Genomic DNA, 24223 nt, shown 5'->3' with positions numbered 1-24223 from the left:
TACAGTCCTTAGAGGGGGGGAAAAAAGCATCTGCCACAGCACAGACTTCCCACAAAATGGTTTCTTCAGGGCATAGCTACCTGCTGTGCTGCAGCATGGCCGGCTGCTCCAGTTTGTTCTCCATGGGCTATGGATGGGAATCTGCTCCTGTGTCAGAAGCATCTCCTTTCCTCCTCTGACCTTGATGTTGCAGGGCTGTTTCTCTCCCTTTTCCCACCCCTACCTTTTTTCCTCTCCCTTGCTCCTGGACAGCATTTTGCTCTTCCTTAAATCTCTTTTGCTGTGGGGCTGTCAGAGCACTGGCTGTGGTCATCCCCAGTTCCTCCTTGCAGAAGTCACCCCTTGCCACCTACACCCTCTACACAATTAAAAACAAACACGTCTCCTTAGCCATGTTTGTGGATTCATGATGTGTTCATGTTTGATATGTTCATATTCTTTTTCTTTTTAAAAGGGAGAAGAAATTTTTCTGGATATGTTTGAAGATGAATATCGGAGTATGACAGTAAGTGACACCTGTCTAAGTCCCCCCCAGAATCTTCCATACCAGATGCAAGACAGGAACAAGTATTTATTGAAAAAAGTTGAATGTATCTATTACATCTAGCAAAATGGTTTTGTTTCTCTCAGGAATTGTTTACACTTTCATAAACCATTTGTGTGAAACTTCACAGCTCTTTATTAAATAAAAAACACCATCAGTTTCTGAAAGCAGGTATACAAAAATTTCTTCATCCTAGGGAATGAGACATTAGATTGATTTTTTATTTTTTTTTAAATTTTTTTCCTCAGTTAATAAACAAAGTCATAATCTTCCTGTGTCTCTTTGAAGCCCTGCAAGGTTTCAAGTCTAAGTGGAGCCACTTTACTTACCAGCTGAGGACAGGGGACTTTGTCCTGTCAAGGAGAAGCACTGCTGGCACCACAGCACCAATTGTGGAGTACTGCTGTGGACTTTTTAGTAAACTACTAACTTGAATCTCAGTTAATATTTAAGCTGTTAATGTTTTTAAAAAATAAGTTTAAATTCTTAGGTAAGTGTTTGGATAAGAACTGAGTTGTCACATAAAGTGATCTTTTTTTCCTAGCAACATTGCTATAGGGATTTCATTAGCAGTCATTTTGTCTTTTTGTAAACGCACAATCTATGGTTGGTGGATTGCAACAGCTCTTTTAATATGAGAAGCATCCTGCAGTACCTTACTAGCTTAAAGAATAGAAGTATTTAATCAGTATCTTTTTTTTTAGTAGTTCAGTGTTGATGTGCTTCTAGTTTGAAAACTGGCACGAAAGTTAGCACTATTGTCATGTTACAAGTTAGTCTGCATGTAGGTTTTTCTGTTGTGCAAGTACCTCAGTTTCTGAAACTGCAGATTTTTTTTTTTATCATTTACCTTAAAAGACAGAGCTACACCTTGGAAGTTTTACTTAGTTTTCCTTAAAGCGTATTTATTTGCCCAGTTAGAAAATGGTATGCAGAGCAAATTGAAGTGTTGAGTGTTGCTGTTGTAGTCTTACTGGTTAAGTATGCAAATAACATGGTGTGGAGCCTCTATGAAACAGAAGCATAATTACCTTGCCCGAATGACAAAGGAAAAAGTTGCATTTTTGTTTTCAGCGGGGAGATTTTTCATGTTCTTCACCTTTATGAAGTAAAACATTGTTTAAATGACTATACAGTCATGTGAATTGCATCACAAATAGTTATACTCATTTACTTGTTAGAAATTTTAGTTCTGTGTTCTCATTTGTCTCATATATTTGGATTTCTGTGTTTTTCTACACATTGATTTGTTAATCCAGTGCTTTAAACACTGAAGATGAATCTTCTGAGATGAGAATGATTGGATAGAGACTATTTTTGAGTTTGCGTGTGTGGAAGGCAGCAGTTCAAGTCTGTGCTGTGAAAATTCTGGATCTTGTTTTAGTCTGCTGCTGTTACGGTACTTGATCATAGCAAAGTGAGCAGAAATGCTTCCAGATCCTACTGACTGCTTTAGAACGCCAACATAAAAGCACTTTTCTTCTGCACTGGATATCATAGAAGCTCTGGGAAGCAGATTTCTAGTGATTCCGTCTGTTTTTCTAGCAAAAAGAAGCTTACGTCTCCTGTATGTGTATAACAGACATCAGGTGAAATTGCCCAAAATTACAGAAGTATAGATGTTTCAAACATTTAACCATGAAAGCATGCAATTGTGTAAGGCAGAGATTGTTAGTGGCAAGATGGAAGGAAATGTGGAGTCTCCAAGCTATTGCACTGTTAGACACTAGAGAGTATTTTTTTTTTCAGGGGAGAAGGAGCTATGAGAAACTTTTTTTCTTTTTGCTATTGAAATAGTTACAGATTTGAGCCAAAACTTGCAATCAAACATGTCAGACCTTGCTTTTTAGTACTCTTGAAATGGCTTTTCTACTCTAATCTCTCAGGGGATTTTTGCTGTGGTTTTTCAATGTGGAAACTTCAACAGTGTATTAGGGAACAAAGAACAGATTTAAAATTTGAAATGGAGATTGCAAGTAAGGAGCTTAAAATAACATGGATGGCATCAAAAATTCTCAGAACTCTGTAACAACCCCTTCCTCTCACTCTGTGTGATCATGAATTGTATTTGGAAGTAAAAATGCAAACTTTGACTTTCTGTATAATAATCAGTGTTAAAATATTTTTACAGATTAAGCCCATGAATGTGGAGTACTTGATGATGGATGCCTCAATTCTGTTGCCTCCAACAGGAACACCACTGACTGGCATTGATTTTGTGAAAAGATTGCCTTGTGGAGATGTGGAAAGAACACGAAGAGTAAGGAAAGCCTTTTTTCTTTCATTCATGACATATTCATGCCAAAGGCTTTGAAAAATTTTAGAAGTACAGGTGTTTTACCTTGAACATTCCTTGATTGGAAGCTTCATCCATAAAATCATAAAAACTTAACGACAGACCTGCGTAGAACATATAGTATTTACCTGTCCCAGTGGAAAAGCCTTTTCTCTCGTTTCTTGTACCTAATCTCTTCAAGACATTCTAGTGTTGGGAGTTTCATTTTTAGATGCTAGTAAAGAAATTTACATAATGAGACATTTGATGGCATTCATTAATATATTATTCAATCCTTCATGATCTGATATCTCAGTCTTTGATTATATTCTTTTAGTGTGAAGCAATCCAGACTTCCAGTGGTTGTGTTTCTTGACATAGCAAAACATACAATTCTATTTGGGAACGTTCATCTTGCCCAGAGTCATTCAGTATAGAGGTCTTGAGAATGAGGAGAAAGATAGCGAAATACTTCATATTTTGACTGACACCATTTGTGGTGTCAGAGGTGATACTGACACAAATAACCACATCACTATCTATTTTCTTGCAGTAATCAGTTTTGGCCTGCATCTGGCAGTGTCCTGTAAGCCTTCCATAGTGCTGATCTTTCTTAACAGCGCATTGCTGCACAACAGTGCTGTTTGGAAAGTGCTGTTCTATGAGGAGTTTTGCATTTCTGTAAATGTATGCAGAAGAATATTCAAGTACTGTTGCAGAAAAAAACAGATTTCCAGTAATATTCTAAACAATTTTTCTTTCAATACTATTTATAAGCTATGTAACTGTTGTTACCACAGCAACTATTTTGATAAAGTACAGTAAATTATATTGAAAAGTATTCTTAGAAAGCGGGGATGTTTTCTTAGAATACTTTCTGTGAGGTATTAAATAGAATGGTACCTAGAAATGCTTTCTGATGGAAACTACTGCATATTTTTAATGTAATAAATAAGAATAAATTTTAATTAGTGGAAATTCAAAAAATAAATATTCCTGTAAATTATTTGCAGTGGAAGAGCCTTTCTTTTTGTCAGCAGAATTTCCCAGAATTGTTCTTTCTTGTTGGTACTCCTTCCCAGAATTTCTCAGAATTCCTATTCCAGCTACTTCTTGTTAAGCTTTTGCTTTATCTCTCCTACCGCTGCTGAATTGCAATGCCAGTAAGCTGAATTTCTGGAGCATCTTGTGACAAGCTGCTGGTGCTTAACCTACTAGAATGCTTTTTTGCTGACAGTTTCAAATGGATAGTGATTCAATTCTGAGCATCCTGTGGCATGATTCCAAAAAATTTGTCAAGCCTTGTATTGTTAGCGAGTGAAAAGTCCCACACTTTGATCATATCGTGAGCTCTCAGCGTGGAAATCAGATCTTATTATATTTTCACTTCTTTTTTTTTTTTTTTTCTGTAGAAAGTCCCTGTAAGTGGCAACTATTTTCCTTTTAACAGCTCTTTAGGAGGAGAGCTGCATTTCTTGCTTCTGACTTCTATAGTCCTTCAGACAGTACTGCTTACCTACACTAATGCAAACACATTTATATGCCTGCTTGGGAAATAGTGAACAGTGTGTGTGCTGAACTCTGCATCTTGGAGTACACAGCAAGCAGAGACTTTTGAGAGAAGGTTTTTGAACTACCTCTGTGGATGTTATGTTATGGGAATATAATGAGGTATTGATATGTCTCCCCGTGCATTGGTACTCTTTTGCATATGGTATGCATATTTAAATGAAAGAATCAGCACAACATTTACCTTACTGTGCATTATAGTTTATCGTAGATAGCTCTTCATATTTGTTTCTGCCTGACTGAAAACAGAGTTCAGTTGGAAAAAAAAATTATAGGCCTCTGAACTGTTCTGCTGCCACACTGAGATCTAATAAAGTTAGTTACGAAGTCAGATCTCATGCTTTCTGGTTTATATTGATAGTGCTAGCAGATTCAGGGCCATAACTGTTTTAAGAATCACATTGTAGTTGCTTTTTCATCTGGCGTTCTTGTATTCTTTCATTCTCGCTAAGGCTAACTCCTAATTTTCTTCTCCAGTGGATTGTTCTATAGTAAATACAATTATATGTTTGAGATGAGTGACTGTAGCTCTATGGGAATGCGTGTGAGGATAATTAACACTGTGTAGGAGGGTAAGAGTTGTGGGGAAAGTGAGTGAAAGGCTGAGTGAGGGCTGCCCTCTGAATTAAGTTGTTTTAAAAGATAAAAAGCTGTGGTGGCTATGACTTTAGGGTTAACAAAAATGTAAGGATGATGCTGTTTTTGATGGAATATGGAAACTTGTAATCTCAGTACCATTAATTGTTCTTGAAGCATCTGGTAGTAAAACTATGTTATATTAATCCTGTTTAATTTCAGTAAATTCACAGTACCACTGAATGCAGCCTCCCCAAATGGGAGAGATTATTTCCTATTATAAAGTGACTGCCCTTAGTCATCAGATAGCGTTCATTTATTTTTTACTAGATATAGTCTTTGCTCCAAAACAATCATGTTCCCCTACTAGATTTCAACAGCATATCACATTCATCTGTTGTCATGTCATAAGTCAGATACATGACTTCCCTCTCTCATCTTCTGTTCTGCCAGAAGTTTCTGAAAGCACTGCCAGTATGACAGCTGGCCAAACTTGCTTCTGGCTCACAGGATCCACAGCTGTGTTGCTTTTAAAAATACAAGGGGGTGAAGAGTTTTGCCTCGAAGCAGTTTAGGCAGGTTTTTGTAATGCTTGCTGCAAGATGCAAGTTCTCAGGCACTGCAGCCATTCATGAATTCAGTGCTCTTACTGTAAGGCAGCAGCCACTTTACTGTGTGCCACGGGATTCCTATGTAGGAAGTTCTTTTTTTAAAAAGAAGAGAAAAACAGCACCTAACAACTGTAGCATTAAACAATTATTTTGTTATACTGAAAAAACAGTTCTTGTAGTAGAAGAGGTGCCTTTCGGAAACTGTCTTAATAGAATCACGATCGTTCTTTGCTGCTTTATCTAGTTTTTGCATACCGTATGTCATTAATTTATAAATCAAAACAAGAATATCCATTTCACAGAGTAGTTGTTGAAAGCTCCTTGGGGCTAGTGTGGCTTTCAGAATGCTTTGCCCTGATGTAGACCTTCTGGGAACATAGAAGTTTTCTGAGAATGCTCTCTTACAAGTGGTTGGTGTGTATGAGCACTGCAAATTAAAACTTGGGAATCCCCACTGTTTTCTTTCAAACTTGTTGGGCGTTGTAACTTGACTGAGTCTAATTACTTTGCTGTTTTAAATTCAAAATGTCAGTGTCTGTGAAGACGGATTGCTTGTCTAGAGCAGATCTTGTAAATAAAACCAGTTTTGAAATGATTTTTTTTAAAAGGCAAAACTTTAGTCTTTGCTTAAGCCGCACATGTGACGATTTGCCTGTCACTGTACGTAAGTGTGGCAGTGAGTAAAAGCTTTGTTGCTTCTAAAAATAAGTAACATGCCTTGACTTCTTCTATGTACGTTTTTAATTGTCTTTTAAATTGCATTGTTTTTTATTCATTTAAAAAGTAGACATACTGCATGGCAACAAACTCAAGGGTTGTATCAGTGGGTATGTTTGTAAGATTCTGCTAAAATATATAGTACTGAGTGCAGCAATATTTTAATTGTCTTTTTAATTTCTCAAGGCGATCAGAGTTTTCTTTATGCTTCGTTCGTTATCATTGCACTTGCGAGGCGAGCCAGAAACTCAGTTACCACTGACAAGGGAGGAAGATCTGATAAAAACAGATGATGTTCTCGACTTGAGTAAGTAGTCCTTCAGCTTCCCAAATTGATCCCTTTTGGTCCTTCTTTTTATAATACACCCAGCTTTTTCATTACAGATGGGAATTTGCTTACATACTTAATAACAAAATGGTTGAGCAATGTGTAGAGTGCTCATATAATTTGCTACCATTACAGCAAACAATGTTGTCAGAAGCAGGTTTTTTTAATCTGTCCTTTAAGAAAAAAAAAGTCTAAAGGGTATGAATTTTTGCTTCTTAAATGTCAGCTTTTGACTCAGACTTTACGCTTACACAAACCTTGAAATCTTTTTCCTATCTGAAGGTTTTAGTTCTAGTTCTGAAACTTCCATTACAAATTCCCAAAAAAACTTTCCTGAAAATAAAAAAGGAACAGTACATTATAGTGTTCATAACGTTTTTCAGTTATTAGTTGTTAAGTTAAAAAAAAAAAAAGTTGTCTGAACATGCATCAGTGTTGAATTGCTAAAGGATTAGTAGTATGAGATTAACTCAGTTTCCTGTTTCTGATGAGTTAGACATTTGTTGTAATGTTGACTCTCTTCCAGAGGATGAAGTGAAATAATGAATCAGCTTCTACTGAAAAAATTGTGTTCTTAAATTAACTGGAAGCAGTTTTTGCAGAATACAAGCTATTTGAGTATATATGTACATATGTATATATGTATATATGTATATACACTCACTTGTATATGCATACCTGTGCATTTGAAATAAAGAAGAAAAATTGATTCTGTTGCCCTACCTGTGAGACATGCATTCTGCTGATTTAGAGATAATTTTGAGTCAAAACAGATTGTCAAAAAACATTTAGCGAGAGAGTATGGTGCAGATCAGTCAAAGGACTAAGGTAAAGTTTGTAATTGCTTCTTAAATTCCCTGGAAGTGTGCTGTAGCTCATTCAAGGACGATGTACTCCATAAAACCATTTGGTCAAATTGCAGAGCTTTTCACTGCAGTTCACTGCAGTTAGTCTGGCACAGTAATTAGGGAAGCAGCATATCTTACCAAAAAGGCTACGTGCCTTTTAAAAATGGTTTTTTTTGTTGTTTTTTTTGTCTAGCAGGGAGGCTATGCGTTAACTGTCTCCAACCTGCCAGCTGGAGCTCAAGCTCATCTTGGGCTGCCAGCTATATGCATACAGTGTGCTAAATATTTTCTGTAGGACTTTCCCAGTCTCTGCAGAGGATTTGTAGAGTTGTGCTGACTATAAATCATGAAATCACTTTAGGCTGTGAGGGAAGCCAGATTTGCTTAGACCATCTCTTAAAAGTAGCTGTCATGCTCCTGAAGGCTTCAGGTAACATCTTTCCTGGAAATGGTTGTGTTCATGCAGTATTTTCACATAGTTTAAATTTATTTTGCTGCAGTTGAAGTCTTTGAACTCTCCTTCCTAGGCAGTATTTCCTAAAAACTTGTATTTTCCTTGGAGGGAACCAAGAGAGTTGCGTCTAGGATCCAGAATCTTGGAGGTGTATAGCATCCAGACTGGTTGGAAGCCTCATTTTGCAGCATTTCTGTTAATAATCTCAGATATGATACTACATTCTCAGATCAGATCACTGGAAATGTATTTAATCGCACTTTTTTTTTTAGTCATTTATGGTAACTGTAGCATATGGTCCTTCAGCAGCCTTAAACTGGAAACAGTAGTGTAAATGAGGTGTATTTTGACTAGTGTAAAGCCAAAAGGTTCCCATAACTGTTGCCTAATAAATTATGAATGTTCTTTTCTGATACTTGATAAGCTTTGACAGTAATGCTTTGCCTTTAGTTTCTTTTCAGATCTGAAATGGGAAGTTGCTCTGAAAAATCAATTTTTTGTTTGATTTCTTTATCTTAGTAGCTATTGCATTTCTGTAGTCAGGCAGCTTGGGCCGCCTGCCTTTTCACCTGTTCTGTGTCTTTTCGCCTGTGGTCTTTAGTCTCTTTACTTTTGCACTAAAACAGTATTAATACTGGACAAAACCAAATATTTGATAACTTTACTGTTCTATGCGGTGTTATGGCTCGTGTGTTGATAAGCTCATTTCTGCCAAAACATTCAGCAACCCTAAATTCCATTTTAAGTTACTGTGGCTGGAATTGCTGTCAACTGAAATAAACAAGTTGATAGGCTTATTGGATTAAAGAATGAAAGAGGCAGTAAAAGGTCTCAAACTAAGAAGGCTTGGATTCAGAGTATTCCATAATCCTGTTTTGAAACATCTGTAAATGCTGAAAGCCTTAATGGGCTTAAGGGCTTCCTAACACTGATAACCCTTTGTGCTTGTTAATAAAACAGTTTCAGAAAAGGTACCAGCTATAAGAACTTAAACAATACATAAGATAAGCTGTATAGTAAACACATCTTTGCTTAGTAGTGCAAACTGTTCCAGAATTAAAGCTAATGTATTTCCTGTTAGTTACCATGTAAGTGAAATTCCTATTCTGGGAAAACTGTAGCCAGATGAAAATGCAGCCATCAGCTGAGTTAACCCATGAGAGTTGGGTATTCGGTACGATAGTACGATAACTTTAATGTTACCAGGGTGCTCTTAAAAGCTCAATGCATTCTGTGTTTCACAAATTCATTAGACTTTCTTTGCTGAAATAAAACAAATAACTTTTAGAGGAGCTTGTTTTGTGTCATTAGTATTGTAGTTTGACAGAGAATAGAAGTATGGAATCCTCTAAGCTCTTCTCTGGAACTGGCTTTAGTTTCAAAGCAAAACCATACATGTTAAATTCCTTGCTCGTTAAAACTTACATAATCTGACACCAGTTTTGGTTTTATCATGCTAACTCCAAGCTATTCCAAAGAATAAGGTGCGTCCATAGCATTTACAGCAAATGCAGTTGGCTTTTTAAAGGTGATGTCTGTCATCTGCAGCCCAGCTGAAGCAGTTCCCCACCCCCAATCCATTTTTGATGTGAACTTACATTTTCTAAATAAAGGTATTTAATGTTCCTCTGAAAGCTGTCCCCATTTCTGGTTAGTGAGAGAATGCTGGAGGGTTCTAGGTCACCAGGTTTCCTTAGTTTTGCATGTTATCAACCTCGCTCCCTTCATTTACTTGGCTTTGAAGAGTAAACATACTATGTGTCTGTTACAGCATTCATTCTGTTTCTGTGGCTTTGAAGGAACATGGCATGTATCCTGTGCATTATATACGACTTCTCTGAAGCTAGTTCCCTTTGAACCAGAGTGAGTGCAATTCCTAGAAAAACATCCGTTCTTGATTAGAAACTTTGTCCTATGAAGGAGCAGACTATGGATTGTGTAGTTCCATCAATTATTTCTCCTATGGAACTGCTGCTGTTTGTAGCTCCGACCTGTTACACTTAGCCTCAGATTTAATTTTTATTCCCTTTGTGCTGTTTGTGCATGAATTAAAATTTCCCCCAAGTACTCTTCAAATTACATTGAATTGTTAAGCTTTTAGCTAGGAAAAAAGTATTCAATTTTAATGGATTGCTGTGGTTGTCTTTCAAGTTTCTTTCAGCCTGCTTTAAAATTGTGTGTACTCAAACTAACAGCTTCACAGTAATCAGTGAGCAGAAAGCAGGGTTCCTACCTGGTTGTGTACGCTCTGAGGTCATGTTTGTCAGTTTGTTGTAGAAATACATTAACTGTGGTAGCAGTGATGACTCCAAGTCTGTTTCAGAGAACTTAAGTACTGGCTGTATTGCATTCTACTGACACTTTTCTTTTTCATTCTCTGATATTTCACTGTTTTGAAAGATACAAAATGTGTTTTTTGCTTTTGTTTAAATTCATAGACTGGGTCAGTGTAAATGATGTTTCCATTATCCCATTTTTCCGTAATTTAGAAACGCTGATGGTAACTTCAGGCTTTCTAGTCATAAATGAAAGAGTGAAATAACAATGGTGTTATAAGGTAATTTCTGAAGGAGCATATGAGAGCTGTACTTCTACTGCTTCCTTGATGTGTATGTATAAAATGGATCGACGTACAAATACATCTTTGGATCAAAAAATATGACCACTTTTCATCCATTTAATATATATTTTATTCAGATGGTTGGTGCAATAACTAGCCTTCAAATGCAAGAGCAAGTGTGGAGATACTGCTGTAAGAAGTGCTGAATACTATGTGTCAGGAACCTCGCTAGGTATAAATAATCTGAAAAAGAGGACAACCTTTCTGAAAGATATTTACCTTAATGTAAATAATGCAATTTATCAAAATGACTTCAGTATATATGACACTAAAATACACCATCCTTAATAACAGTATGTGTATGTGGAATAGAAGAAAAGTAGTCTTGGACATCTGAACAGTAAATTGATGCCCATGGCATTAAGCCCTCATTAAAGGAAAGGCTGAGTGACCAAGTCCAATCCTAAATGTAATGAATAATGGGAATGAAAGTATAAATTTGAAATAAAGAAAAACCTTATCTAGATTAGCAAAGGTCTGCTAGGAAGTATCAGTGGCAGTTTGTAGGGCTCTCAGAAGACTTCATCTGGTGTAAAGAATGTGATTTGGTCACTGATGAATGATAGGTTGGAACTGGAATACATACCGTGAGGTTTGGAAGGGATCGGGGAAGGGAAGTTCTTTCTTTGTTTTTGAGATCTGTAGTTTTAAGGGGATTTTAGTGTGATGGCTGAAAGAGGTTTTGATTATTCAAAGTAAATGTGTAGTGTGGGTGGGAAAAGGAAAAGATGTAACCTAATTCAATAAATAACAGCAAAAAGGTACAATTTACAGTGAGAGTCCATATAATCCTGAAGTTGGAAGTCTTCCAGCAGTCAGAAGAGCCACGTTTCAGGCTTCTAGAGGTGTAAATTGCATCCGACTGGAGCCTAAATTGAGAAGGAAGTAGGTGTAGCTGCATGCAGCAGTGCTGGACTCTGTGGTTTTTCAGCAAGACTTGCAACTTCCATTTAGTGAATGAAATCAGCAGTGGTGCAATTCACCCCTGAAATAAAATGACCTTTTATATGAAAAGAAGATGGAGACGATTTGGAAAAAAAAAAAAAAAGTGCTTTATAATATATAACTTACAAGCAGTTCTGAACACTAATGTGTATGATAAGGTCAAGACTCAGAACCACCTGGACATTGTCCCGTACAGCCTGCGCTAGGTGGCTCTGCTTGAGCAGCAGGGTTAGTCCAGGTGACCTCCAGAGATCCTTCCAACCTCAACCATTCTGTGATTTTGTGGTAGCGTTGTGTTACATAAGACAACCAAAACCAAGAATCCTGAAGTTCAGTAGCTGTATAACTTTTTTTCCTTCTTTCAGATAACAGCGATCTAATTGCTTGTACGGTCATGACAAAGGATGGAGGTCAAGTTCAAAGGTTCCTGGCTGTGGATATTTACCAGATGAGTCTGGTTGAGCCAGATGTTGCCAGACTTGGTTGGGGAGTAGTTAAGTTTGCAGGCCTTTTACAGGTAAGAGGTTTTAATCTGGGTGTTCTACATTTTCTCAGCTGAAAATCGCAATTTCCACAGCTAAATAGCAATACCAGTATTAACTTGTATATTTAAGTGGTGTGTCCTGCTCATCTGTTCCTTCTGTTAATAGTCTTTTCTAGTTCCTGCCTTTAAACTGTTTTTCTGAAGTTGTTTCTCTAGATAACTAGAGACACACTTAAAAGTAGGATAACTTCTCCAATATATTTTGGGGTATGTTGGTTTGAACACTGAGATCATACAGCACTAGATTGAGTTCCAGGTGTTTTCCTAAAATGACGCAGTAATGAACTTTCCCGGAGTTCTGACCCTTATACAAGAGTAGAGAAGGTAACAGGTTGCAACTTCAGAATCAATTGTGCTTATCTAATTGATTTCAAAAGCTTTAAATGTTGATTTATGTCTCTTACTTTAGCCAATATTAATGATTGTATTTCCTGCAAATTCCCTTATGTCCAGGTAACATAATTGCATTTTAAACTGACTTAATCTCTAGGAGTACAAACTTCTTTAGGACTGAATCCAGGACTACCAACTTGCATAGTCCTTCTTTTTAACCCAGAAACTGTTACGAAATGCTAACTTTTTTTCATTAGCTATTTGCCCTGTTCTTCTTTTTAGGATATGCAGGTGACAGGAGTAGAAGATGATAGTAGAGCTCTGAACATTATAATTCATAAGCCTGCCTCAAGTCCTCATTCTAAGCCCTTCCCTATCCTTCAAGCTACATTTGTTTTTTCTGATCACATTCGCTGCATTATTGCAAAGCAGCGTCTTGCAAAAGGCCGTATCCAAGCTCGGCGTATGAAAATGCAGAGAATAGCAGGTAAGTAGTTATTTTGAAATGACTGTGAGAAGCAAGGCTTACATGTCATAGCAAATGACTCTGTGATGTAAGGATAGAAAACTCTAAAGAGGGCACGGAAAACTGTAAACCAGTATCTAGCTTCCAAGCAATAGATTTTATTGGAGTAAAATGTGTTTTGATATTTAATGAAAGAAAAGATGAAAAAGAAAGACTGCATATGATGGTGTTAATGATAAGCTAATTGCTTGGATGTGGTGATGATGAGTGTTCCAAAATGTTAAATAGAACATCAGCATTTAGATGTCTGTATTTGGAGGAAATGCTTGAGAAGAGATAAAGAGTTAATTTTGAATAAACAGCGAAGAGTGATTAAAGTATGACTTGAGTATTAAATGAGTGAAACATAAACTGAAGCTTAAATCAGCTGAACGAAATGGTATGGAAACAGAAACTCCAAAATACAGAATGGGAAATAGGTGGGCAAATGAAGAAGGATACCAGCTACCCGAGTTACTTGGATCTCCCAAGAGCTATAGTGAATCAGAGTTGAGAAAACAAAATCACAGCTGCTGTTAAGAATAATGAGTTGACCAGATAATTATTCTGATTATAGATGGCTTAATATTATTTTGGTGTTTTATGATCTAGTTAGCAAGCTAACTAAAAAGAGTTTTATGCTCTGATTTTACAAAACTGGTATGTCAAAAACTTACGTCTTGTGTTAAAATCTTTAACATCATGTAAGTTTGAAGTTAATACAAATCTATTTTGATATCTAAAATTCTAGGTTGAAGGGCCACACAAAGGCATTTTTTGCCAGTTTAAAGCAGATTAACTCTTTAAATGACTTTCTGCAGTGCTCATTTGTGTAACTATGGATGACTTTATCCATACAGGAAAAATCTTAAGTTATTATTTAATAACTCCTTGCATTACAGATGTCATACTGGAGTTTACTGTAATCCATGTTTTTCCTCTGTTGTATTGTGAGGCTTCCTTAATGTGACTGTGGTGTGACAGCAATGAAAAAAAAAAAGGCTCAGAAATCTTTTCTCCTTTTCTAGTGCGTTTGCAACTGCAATTAAGAGGTAAATGCAAGCAAGCTATATTAATGAGTCTGATGTAGTCTTAAGATTCTGAGCAAGCTCTATCATTTTATTTTCATCTACGCATCCCTTTCTGTATTTATAAATAACAACAATTATCAATTGTGATTAATCATAGCTCTCCTGGATCTTCCTGTTCAGCCTTCAAATGAAGTTATGGGTTTTGGACACAGCTCTGCAGCTGCATCCCAGCACCTTCCATTTAGATTTTATGATCATGCACGACGTGGTAGCAGTGATCCTACAGTGCAACGTTCTGTTTTTGCATCTGTTGACAAAGTTCCAGGTAACATTAGCATTAATTCTTAAGCAATTTTTGCTGTGTTGCAAATAGGTAAAACAAGGAACATACTTCGAAAATTCTAACTAGATTTCTTGTGAAGTCTCATACTTGCTGAAAACTATGTATCAAAGAATGAAACCAGCTTGTTTTCGTGTTTCATAGAAGCTTGACAAGAGATTTTTAAATGAGACTGTTTTACAGTATCAGTACTTATTTTTAAAAAAATTCTTAGTGTTAGCAATGCGAACGTTTAGAAATGCTCTGACAGCTACCCATTGAATAGTGATTATCTGTGATTGGTGTGCTGCCTTATAGATGCAAATGTGAGTTCGTAACTCATGGTCATGTGATATAACCTTATCACATGCTTTCAATTTTCTCATAGAATTCATGTAATTATTCAAAGTCCAGTATTAAAAAACATGGTTTTCATCTTGACTGTTTTACTTCTGAAGTAGCAATTTAGCTATGGTTGAATATTTATGTTCAGAGTGCAAGGATGGATCTGTTTTACTGTTGAAATGTTAAGCATGATCCAACCTTTGAATTCCCTGACAGAGATTTCCCTTAGAAGAAAGCTTCCTGAGTGCTTAAAGCAAGATTCTGTAATAATTGTTGATAAATACAATATTTGCAGCTGTGATATTAGATATTTACCAAAAATATAGAGGTGCTATCTGTATTTTGAAAGAAAAAAGAAATAATTCCACAGGTCTGTAGAAGGCACTTCCTTTCACAAAGCTTCATATCCAAAGGCATGTAAATGTTGAGATGTGTAGAGATGTGTTTAGGTGTTACAGGGTGTTTGTAGACAGAGGAAGATTGGCTGTAACACTTGTAATCAACTTTTAGTTCCAGGTAAGTATCCAAATTATGACTTGAATACAAGTAATTAATAAATACAAATCTATTGGATATAAATTCAGCGGTTCTTCCTGTTTCATTCAGCTGCCTGAGACCTCAAGCTTTGAGGTTTTAAAGTGCATGAATTGGGTCAGACCATTAATGATAGCTGATAGAGCATTTAGTGAATGTAAATAAGGCAGATAACCGACGTGTTTCCAAGGAATTTAATTTCATTCAGATACTGAGAATTCAGGAAGACACTAAAACTACTTTTTATGGAAACTGCCCTAACAGTGAATTGTGATCTATATCTGCAGAGGCTAAACTGTAATTTGTATAAACAGTGAAAAGTTTACTGTGTTGTGTTTCTGAACATACAACTCTAGGGTGAGGCTGATGGAAAAAATTACCCCTAGAAAAACAAGTAATATCTGGGCGTGTATTCCAGGTATGTTGTGAGCAGTATGTCCATGGCAGTTTCTCCTAATACACTGGAAGCATCTTAATGTGTTGTCATCCTTTGCAAAGAGAGTTAGTTTAAATCATCATGTTGTACATACTCCGTACTTACGCAGCACATCTCTCAGTGGTGCATAAGGCCATCTTTAAGGTATTAACATTTTCCTGCCGGTTTGTGAAAAGAGCTGGCATACTGTGCACTGCTCCATATGCCCCAGAGCTAAAAAAAAAAAAAAAAAAAAAAAAAGTCTAAACTAGCTACCAGTCATTTCACAAAATAGCGTTTTGTGAAACGTGATTCACAGATTAAAAAATTATATATATATATATATATGAAAATGCTCTACTGAAAAAGCAGATGTTCTACTGCCTTATGACTAACTCAGAGCTCAGCTTACCTGTGTCCTGGGCACAGAGGAGGGAAATCATGACAGTTTTCCAGTTGCTGTTCAGATTTTTCAAGACATATGTATGTTGTATGAGAGGAACGTATTTCCTTATTTGACATAAGGATTCCATGGAAAAGGTGTGGTGGGAAAGGTGCCAGCATTACTGTTTCAGAATCAGCCTTCTCTAAGAGCAGTGTACCTGTCGCTGTGATGAGCGCCCTCTGTATGTTACGGCAGCCAAACCTGCACCCAGTGCTCAAGGTGAGGCCGTACCAGCACAGAGCAGAGGAGGACAATCCCTTCCCTTGCCTGGCTGGCAGTGCTGGGCCTGCGGCACTCCAGGGTATGGCTGCACCTTCTGGCTGCCAGGGCGCACTGCTGACTCAGATCCAACTTACCACAACCCCCAGATCACTTTCTGTGGGGCTGCTCCTCCAGCCTCTCCTCCCCCAGTCTATACACGTAGCCAGGATTTTTCCATACCAGGTGTAGAATCTGACCCTTGGTCTTGTTAAGCTTCGTGGCATCGGTGATTGCCTAGCTGTCCAATTTGTCAGGATCTCCCTGCAAGCAGGCCTCTCTGCCCTTTAGGGAGTCAACAGCCCCTCCCAAATTAGTGGCGTCCACAAGCTTGTTTGATGTGCATTCAAGTCCTGCATCTAGTTCTTTTATAAAAATACTTAAGAGAACTGGCTCTGAAATGGGAAGGGGCCTCTTCTCAGTAATACCTGAGTCATAAACAGCGTGTTCTGCTGAAGCAAAAACATGACTATCAGAAAGGAAACAATTGTATTTGTAACTTATCTTTGTCATAACTTGAGAGCCATGAAGGAGCAACAAAGGCACCTCCAGAAGCTTTTGAGCATCATTTTGCTTCCTGGAGTTATGATTAATTCTGCTTGCTTTTTCTCTGCAAGTTTTTCCTGGAGGACTTTCCTGGTTAGAATATTTGTTCTCGTTCAGTAGTGCTCATTTACAGTATTTTGAACGATTAAGACTTACCTTCCCCTGCCAACTAACTTATCTTACTCTAGCACACGTAAAATCCTTTATCTGCAGCTGTATTGCATGACGTGTTTTCCCGTTACCACACTCAATGTTTTGTTGTGACTTGACATATTTCATCTTATTTTTTTGAGTGTTTGTTCTTGCTGTATCTTCTTTCTGTCATCCTGTGCTGAGGTACTCAGATTAGACACTAGTGCTTTGCTTCCATATAACAAACAAAGGAAGGAGTTTTTTTGCCACTCTCACAAAATGATCTTTGTGGAACTTCATACTTCAGTGCTAGGAGTTGCAAGAAAAGAATGTAACATAAAAAAAGCACAAAAAAGTGACAAATTTTGACAGCTTTGGGCAAAGTGTCCTAAATGCCTTCGCAAGGTATTGGCAGAACTATTTGAGCACATGCTTCACCCTTCGCTTATTCACCCCTCACACCTTGCTCACTGACTGGCACACAATTGTATGGGCTTTTCATGTTTAAACTGTATAAAATATTCACATGGGTAAATATGTGGCCTCCCACTATGGAATTTTTAGGAAGCCTCGTCATGTTGGTGTATGCCAGCTGAGATAGAACTACTCTCCTGCTTTTATTCACATAAAGCAAACTGAAGCCTGGAAGTTCCTTGCAGTTCAGTGCAGAGAGTTCAGAATGCTGATTTATAGGGAAGTCTAACACGAGAGCCTGTTGGGTATTTCATATGAGGGAAGCTGGTTTTTAGAAGGATGATGAAGAATGCAAGGTAGAAAACTACTCTGTTTTTCTGATAAGAGACTACACTTATTGATAGCTTTAGGAATAGATTTTATATATACTTATACATTCGCACTTTTATTAGTGATTTTTTTGTTATTTTAATGTGCATACAAATAAAGACAAGGTATGTCCTTCTATGTGGCATAGATATGTATATTTTTGTGCTTAAAAGTCTATTATAACTTCTGCGCATGTTGTCTGAAATGGCGATTTCCATTCTACCTTGAGGGTTAAAGAAGTCACAAAAATTATTGTAAAACATGAAGTTATGGTTTATTTTTCATTTTCCCATTGTGCATGATGTTATAGGAAGGGAAGAATTCTGAGTAAGAGGTGCTATAAATCTGGTGGTTATGTGGAAATTATCAACAAAACTCCTCCAAAATGATTTGTAGAAAAAAAGCAATGTTCCCAAAATAATACTAAAATACAAAGATTTTTTGAACTATCTTGTTTTGGTTCTCATTTTAGCTGCCACAAGTTTATTATCAAGCTTCTTCCTGAAAGAGCGCAATGAAACTCAATCGTTTTTCAAAGTGCTTTTTATGGGAAATGATTGAATAGGCACAGGAAGACAAGGATAATGATATTGTTGGAAAATCTATCCAATCTGAACAGATTTTCAGAAACAAGTGCAGGCAGTTGTTGCTTTGTTGCTTTTCTTCCGTTCTGTTCCCTAGCATTATGCAACATTTCTGCTAGTGCAAACTCCGTATCTAAAGCCATGACGAATGCCTTGGGATTGATGCATTTACATACATTAGTGATTTCTGTTTGTGAAACTGGTAAATGCTTCTCAGATTGTTAATTTTGTTCTGCGGCACTTGGTAAAGCATTGTCTTGCTTGTTCCTTTCAACTTTATGCAGGGAGCTATAACATTGTACCTTCCAGAAACTATTACTTTGTTTCTGGTCTGCCTTCCAGTTACAGCTTTTAGGAAGTGAATTATGTAACACAGAAAATAGAGAGTTAAACGTGCATTTGACAGTCACAAAACCTTGGCAAGAAGAAATTTTTTTTTTTTAAACTGAGCAGGATTAGGAAGCTGCCTTCACAAGCATAGGGGTGTATTTTTTCCTTCAAAAATCACCAATGTGGAGATTGGTATACTCACTTGAAGTAATAGTTTTCTACATTATTAAGAACAATCGCAACAAACAAAGATCTCTTTGCAACCTCTCATGGACATATCGTTTGATTAGTGTTAAAAGTTCACTAGGTTTTTAGGCTCTTAACAAGCAACTCTAAGCAGTTGTATGGCAATAAGAAAATCCTGCAAGCTTGAAGGTAGTCATGTGGAGCTTGAGCACGGTCTTTGCAATGACCAAGTTCAGTCATCTGCAAGTGAAATCAGGGAAAACTTTTTCTGAAAATGCAGAAAAAAAAATTTGCCATACTTGTCTTAAACTGATGCCCAAAACAGCCCAATTTTGGGCTTAGCATCTTTCTCTCAGTTTCAAAGTGATAAAATATGCTGACCTGCTATTTTGTGTTGATGTAAGAGTAGGATTAAAATAAACTTATTTGTGCTTGCAATAATGAAAAATGAATGTTCATGCAATGCATGCTCAAGGGCATGCTGAATCTGTTGTTTTGGGATTCCCCATCTTCAGCAGGAGAGAAGATTTAAATTTCAATTTTCTGCCTAACTGCCTTCCACAACAGCCACTCATTCAACTGTTGTCCACCGACCCACCGGTTACTTTAGTTCAAGTGGTTGTGGGTTGAATTTCAGTGCTGTCTTCAAAGAAAGGTGATTTCTTGCTGTAGTCTTCATGGTGATCCACTTACCAAAATAACTGAACCATAGGTGGTTCAGCAAATTAAACCAAGAGTGTTATATGAGGATAGGAGAGAAAAGGGATGGGAAATTCCAAAGATGGATAGACTGCCAAAGAAAGCATGCTATTCAGCTATACCTGTGTCTGCTAGGTTGTTCAGTTGTTTCCCATAAAAGGCACTTTGAAAAACCACTGAGTTTCAGCATGGTCTTTCAGAAAGAAGCTTGATAATCTTGTGGCAAGCAAAAGAGACAGTGGTATGGGCCATGCATTGAGGCAGCTGAGATTCTTTTGGTTGTTAATCCATTCTGAGTTCTGGTCAGCCTATGGTAGTGTATGAGGACAATGTCTCTGGAAAAAGACAACCATTTTTTTCAGATAGTCAAATACTCAAACAGAGGCATCTGTGGAAGGTTATGGAAGCTGTTGTCTGAATAGAGTTCAGGGAAGTTCTGGGTCTAGCGCTGTAGGATAGAATGTTGTGTGCTGTTTTGCCAAATGCATTTACTGCAATTTGAAATGAATAACTGTTTGTGTTTAGCGTCGGAGGAACACATGGAGTCTTCATGAGCTTGTTTTTTAGCTTCCCAGAAGAACTGTCTTCCATTGCATCTTGACCCACAACTTTAGAAGTTGTTTGTTTTTAATGGAACTGCAAAAAGTCCCATCTGGATGCTGTTTTCTGAAGGGCTGTCCAAAGTACAGATTTACTGTTCTTCCCACATTAGCTGTAGGTTTAGAAAATGTTAAATTTTCAGACAGGGTCAGAAGTAGTGCTTAAATATTTCCATTCAGGAAACATTCTCATGCAAACATGCTAGGGCAGTTGCTGGAAAAGTTGTCTTAGGCATGGTAGTGCTGGAAGTGAAGTATCTTGCTTTGGATTAGAGGGAATAATCCAAGGAGGGAAAAGGTTGTTTTTAAATATTTAGAGCAGCTCAGTCTTCATAGGAAAGAAGAGAACAAAATTCTCCTCAGTGTTTGACTGCTTTCTGCTGTAGAGGATTGTCTCAGTGAAACTCTACTTGAGTACTTCAGTTTTGGTTAACTTTTTGCAGACCATCTAATGTTATTGTGTGTAGCCTCAGTTTAACTTAGCCAAAAGGTTGTAGAGCATCCATCAATTTGGTTTCTGAAATAAAATAGAATTATTTACATTTATGGAATAATGAGGTTCTTACCAAAATATTTTAACTGAAGTAGGTGCCTCCTGGCACAATGGTTATGTAATTCTTTCAAGTGGTGTTTATCTTGGACATGATGAATAGTAGGTTAAAGTAGGACAAAAGCTTGCTGAAGTGTCATTCACCCATCTAAAATTATGATGCAAGTACTACAGCAGTTCAGATAGCACTGTGATTCTGCAAGTGATTCTGAGTCTAGATCTTGAATATAAGCATGGGTGGTACAGGGTAAGAAGTAGGACCACATGTGAAGTGCAGTTATTAGCACAACTAGTGTTTATCAGCTTTTGTCTGTGTGCCTTCCTTCATCTATTGTGGCTTTTTTCCTTATACTGCAGCCTGATGGTATGTGTTACTGTTAAAAGCATTTTCCTGACTTCTCATGTCTGTATTTTAAAGCTTTCATATGCTTCTTGTAATCTTTTTCTTTTTTCTTTTAAAAGGTATTTAAATGGGGTTGTGCCTGTTTGCCTACAGCAAGGTGTCGGCAAATTCTCCGTACAGGAGATTCTCTATAAAGGGTGAATCGTCCATCCAGTGTCCTGGCAGACTGCCCATTTAAAAGAAGGATGAAGTATTGCTTGGTGCATTTGCATTTTCAGTGCTTGCTACACAGCAAAGACAACAAGTAGTACATTGTTAGGTAATTCATGACTACAGTAAATAATGCAGTGAACTGCCAATAAAAGGGAAATTTTGCCATTCCTGCTTTCCATGGGAGAATGAGGAGAGCATTGGAAGCAGCTAAGAGTTGTGGATGCCACCTCATCCTCAACTCATACTGAACACAAAAAGTGCTTCTGAAGAGCTGTTATCAAAGTCTGAAGGGATGAGTAAAAGCTTCTGTCTGCTAGGAGGAGTCAGCCTAAGGAAAGCCTCACCTTGAAAATCGAGGGATCCCCATAGGCATGTTGTTGTTATTGCAGACGGTTGGTTAACAAACCACAGTAAGAGCGTAATCTTCTAAGGAAAGTGTGAAATGAGGAAAGTATGAACAGTACAGTGGTATTTGTCCTCACTGGAATTGTGCAGGACAGGCAATTCATGAACTCTGCTCTAAGAGCATGTTAAAATTCTAGTAGGTAATTTTTTGGTATTCTAAGCAGTTAATTAATATTTTGCTTCATCTAGATTTTTATAATATCGATGCCATTTGAGGTAAAATCATTTACTTCTGTAATAGCAAAACCATGAAAACTCTTTAAGTTAACAATTCAGCTGAAAAATCAGATTAAAGGGGGAAAAAGTGCTAATTGAAAGATACAGTAAGGGCAAGTCACTGCTTTTACTCCTGTGATAGGTATCCAGACTTGTTCAAATAGTCTGATCACAAGCAAGTTTGGAGGCTGTCTCAAACCAGGGGTCTTTAACATATAGAGATCAGCAAAGCGTATGAAGTACTTCTTGAAGTTTGTCAGAACTGGAGAGTTTTCACTGTGAAAGCAAATCTTGTTGTCAAGCCTGGACCTTCTGTTGTTGCACAGAGCAGCCTTTTTCTGATAAATCATTGCAAGAGGGTTGATACAAGAACCGAGTGCTCTGTCTTTCTTCAAAGTCTGCTATAAGCCAGACCACGCTTACTTAATTCTGTCCCAGCAGAAACAAGCTCATTTTGTTGTAAATAAGAACATGAACTTCAAGGTGGTCTTAACAAGCACTGGAAAATGCAATAGCTTGACATGGCAAACAGAAACATTTGTCATATGTAACTGAACATCATGTCTTCAGGAAATAAAAACCAACTTTGTTAAAGACCCATGCTTTGGAAACAAGTGGGGTTTGGTTTTTTGTGTGTTTTTCTTTGCTTGCAGTCCCCATCTTTCAGCTTCTCTCCTCAAATACAGAGCGTGTTCGTAAAAGACTGTATTGTAGAGTGTTCCAGCTCTTCCAAAGACACTCTTGTCTTTGTTTATGTTGAGCTGAAGTCTGACAAAGCCTTCAGCATGTATAAACTTTGAGTATCTAAAATGTAGTGTTAAATTGAACTTGAAATTGTCACAAATCAGCCAGTCACGTTGCCAGTGCGCTACAGTTTTTCCATACAAGTTAAAAACTGTAATCCTGCAAAAAACAGAATGGGAAAGAAAGCTTTTTGCAGACATTTGTGGCAAGTTGTGCTTTACTACCAATAGGAGGGTGCCAGGAGGCTGAGCTCTGTGTCGTTCCTCGTGCCTGTCTGGTGGGACATGGATGCCTGAAGTCCTGTGAGCCATCTGGGAGCCCATCTCCTGATTGACCTCTTGTTGTACGTGGTAGGCAAGCAAAGAAAACTGCTCGCTAAAGTTGTGGGGCCTCCGACCAATTTGTGTTGTTAGCTGTGCCTGAGGAGCAATTTGGCTTTTGCATAGGGAAGGAAATAGTTAACACTGTTACAGTGGTGGAGGAACTGTTGTTTCCTGGACTGTTTCTGTTGGAAAAGTGAAGCAGTTGGTGACAGATGACCAATCATTCCTAAAGAACCTCTTGTACTCAAAGTGGAAAATCTTGATCAGTGTCTGTATAAAACTTGCCTAAAAATATGAACTGCCTTGTCCGTAAGGCTGACATTTTATTTCTCTGTGGAATAGCCAAAGCACAGTTCAAACAGTGGTGGATTCCAGTCAGTGCTGTTCCTGTGTTACTGTCCGTAACTGTTCATTGCTTCTGGTTATCTTTTAGGTTCTCCCAATGGAAGCAGGTTTCGCTATGGAGCAGAGGTTTGGGACGTTAATTTTGGAAGGGACACTAAAAATAGTGAAGAACATTAAAATTATATTCTGCAATTCCTACCCCCAAACTGGCCCTTCTCAGTTTTGATAAATTACTGATCCTTGACTAATAATCTCTATGTGAGTGCTGTAAACAATTTTTAGTAAGTCGGGGGCAAGGGGGAGAAGAGTTTGGAATAAATTAGAGTGCATTTTTGGCCTGTTACTGTCTAGTATTCCAACTATAGCAGTAAAAACTTAAAGTAAAATATGATCATTAGACTATGCAGGTCTGGTGGCACATACCAGTTCTTGGGTTCTCATGATTTATGAAACTATAGTGACTACTGATAATGATTTAAAATGTATTTTAGTTCATTTGTTTTCACAAATACTAAGTGCTTCAGAAGGAATGTTGAAAACTAGATGGGTTTCTTTTAGGAAAAAAAATTGGAAAATTGGAAAATGGCATTATTGAATAACCGGAATTGTAACGTGCCTTGAAGGACAAATTCCTGTAACCTCCTGCGAAAGAGTTGCAGGCTCTCAACAACTTGTTAACTGCAGTGTGTTATTTATAATGATCTGATGTATCATATTCTGTAGGGAAGCTAGATTAGGTGATGATATAAGTTAAATTTCATGTTCTGCTTCGTAGCTTTGGTACAAAGACTTCTTGCATAGTTTTTCTGCTTTCTTCACAGTTGAACACTGTAGCCTGTACTATGCAGACAGCTTCCTGCTCCAGATTTCTCAGAAACTAGCTGTGTTCTGGGGATTTCTTTAGCTGTTGTTTTTAGAATTACAAACGTTCCTGAAAACTGGCTGTTGCCTACTTAGCAGAGCAGGAGAGGAATTGCTAGATTATGCAGCATGAATGTTGGAAAGCACC

The 24223-nt window shown here is 37.5% G+C and overlaps 1 protein-coding gene across 7 annotated transcripts in view; it reads left to right on the top strand.

Moving 5' to 3' along the window:
• CLEC16A (C-type lectin domain containing 16A) overlaps positions 1–24223 on the top strand; it is a 68126-nt gene that overhangs the window by 25970 nt on the left and 17933 nt on the right. For all 7 annotated transcript variants that reach the window (XM_021411170.1, XM_021411172.1, XM_021411171.1 and 4 more), the window contains exons 16-21: positions 455–505; positions 2676–2804; positions 6479–6599; positions 11853–12004; positions 12647–12851; positions 14058–14225. In XM_021411170.1, the coding sequence (XP_021266845.1) occupies positions 455–505; positions 2676–2804; positions 6479–6599; positions 11853–12004; positions 12647–12851; positions 14058–14225 (826 nt within the window). The remainder of the gene's footprint in view (positions 1–454; positions 506–2675; positions 2805–6478; positions 6600–11852; positions 12005–12646; positions 12852–14057; positions 14226–24223) is intronic.

Source organism: Numida meleagris, chromosome 13 (genome assembly GCF_002078875.1).
Source record: "Numida meleagris isolate 19003 breed g44 Domestic line chromosome 13, NumMel1.0, whole genome shotgun sequence".
Lineage (NCBI taxonomy): Eukaryota > Metazoa > Chordata > Aves > Galliformes > Numididae > Numida > Numida meleagris.
The sequence above is the reverse complement of the archived record's forward strand: the minus strand, read 5'-3'. Positions and strand labels throughout refer to the sequence as shown.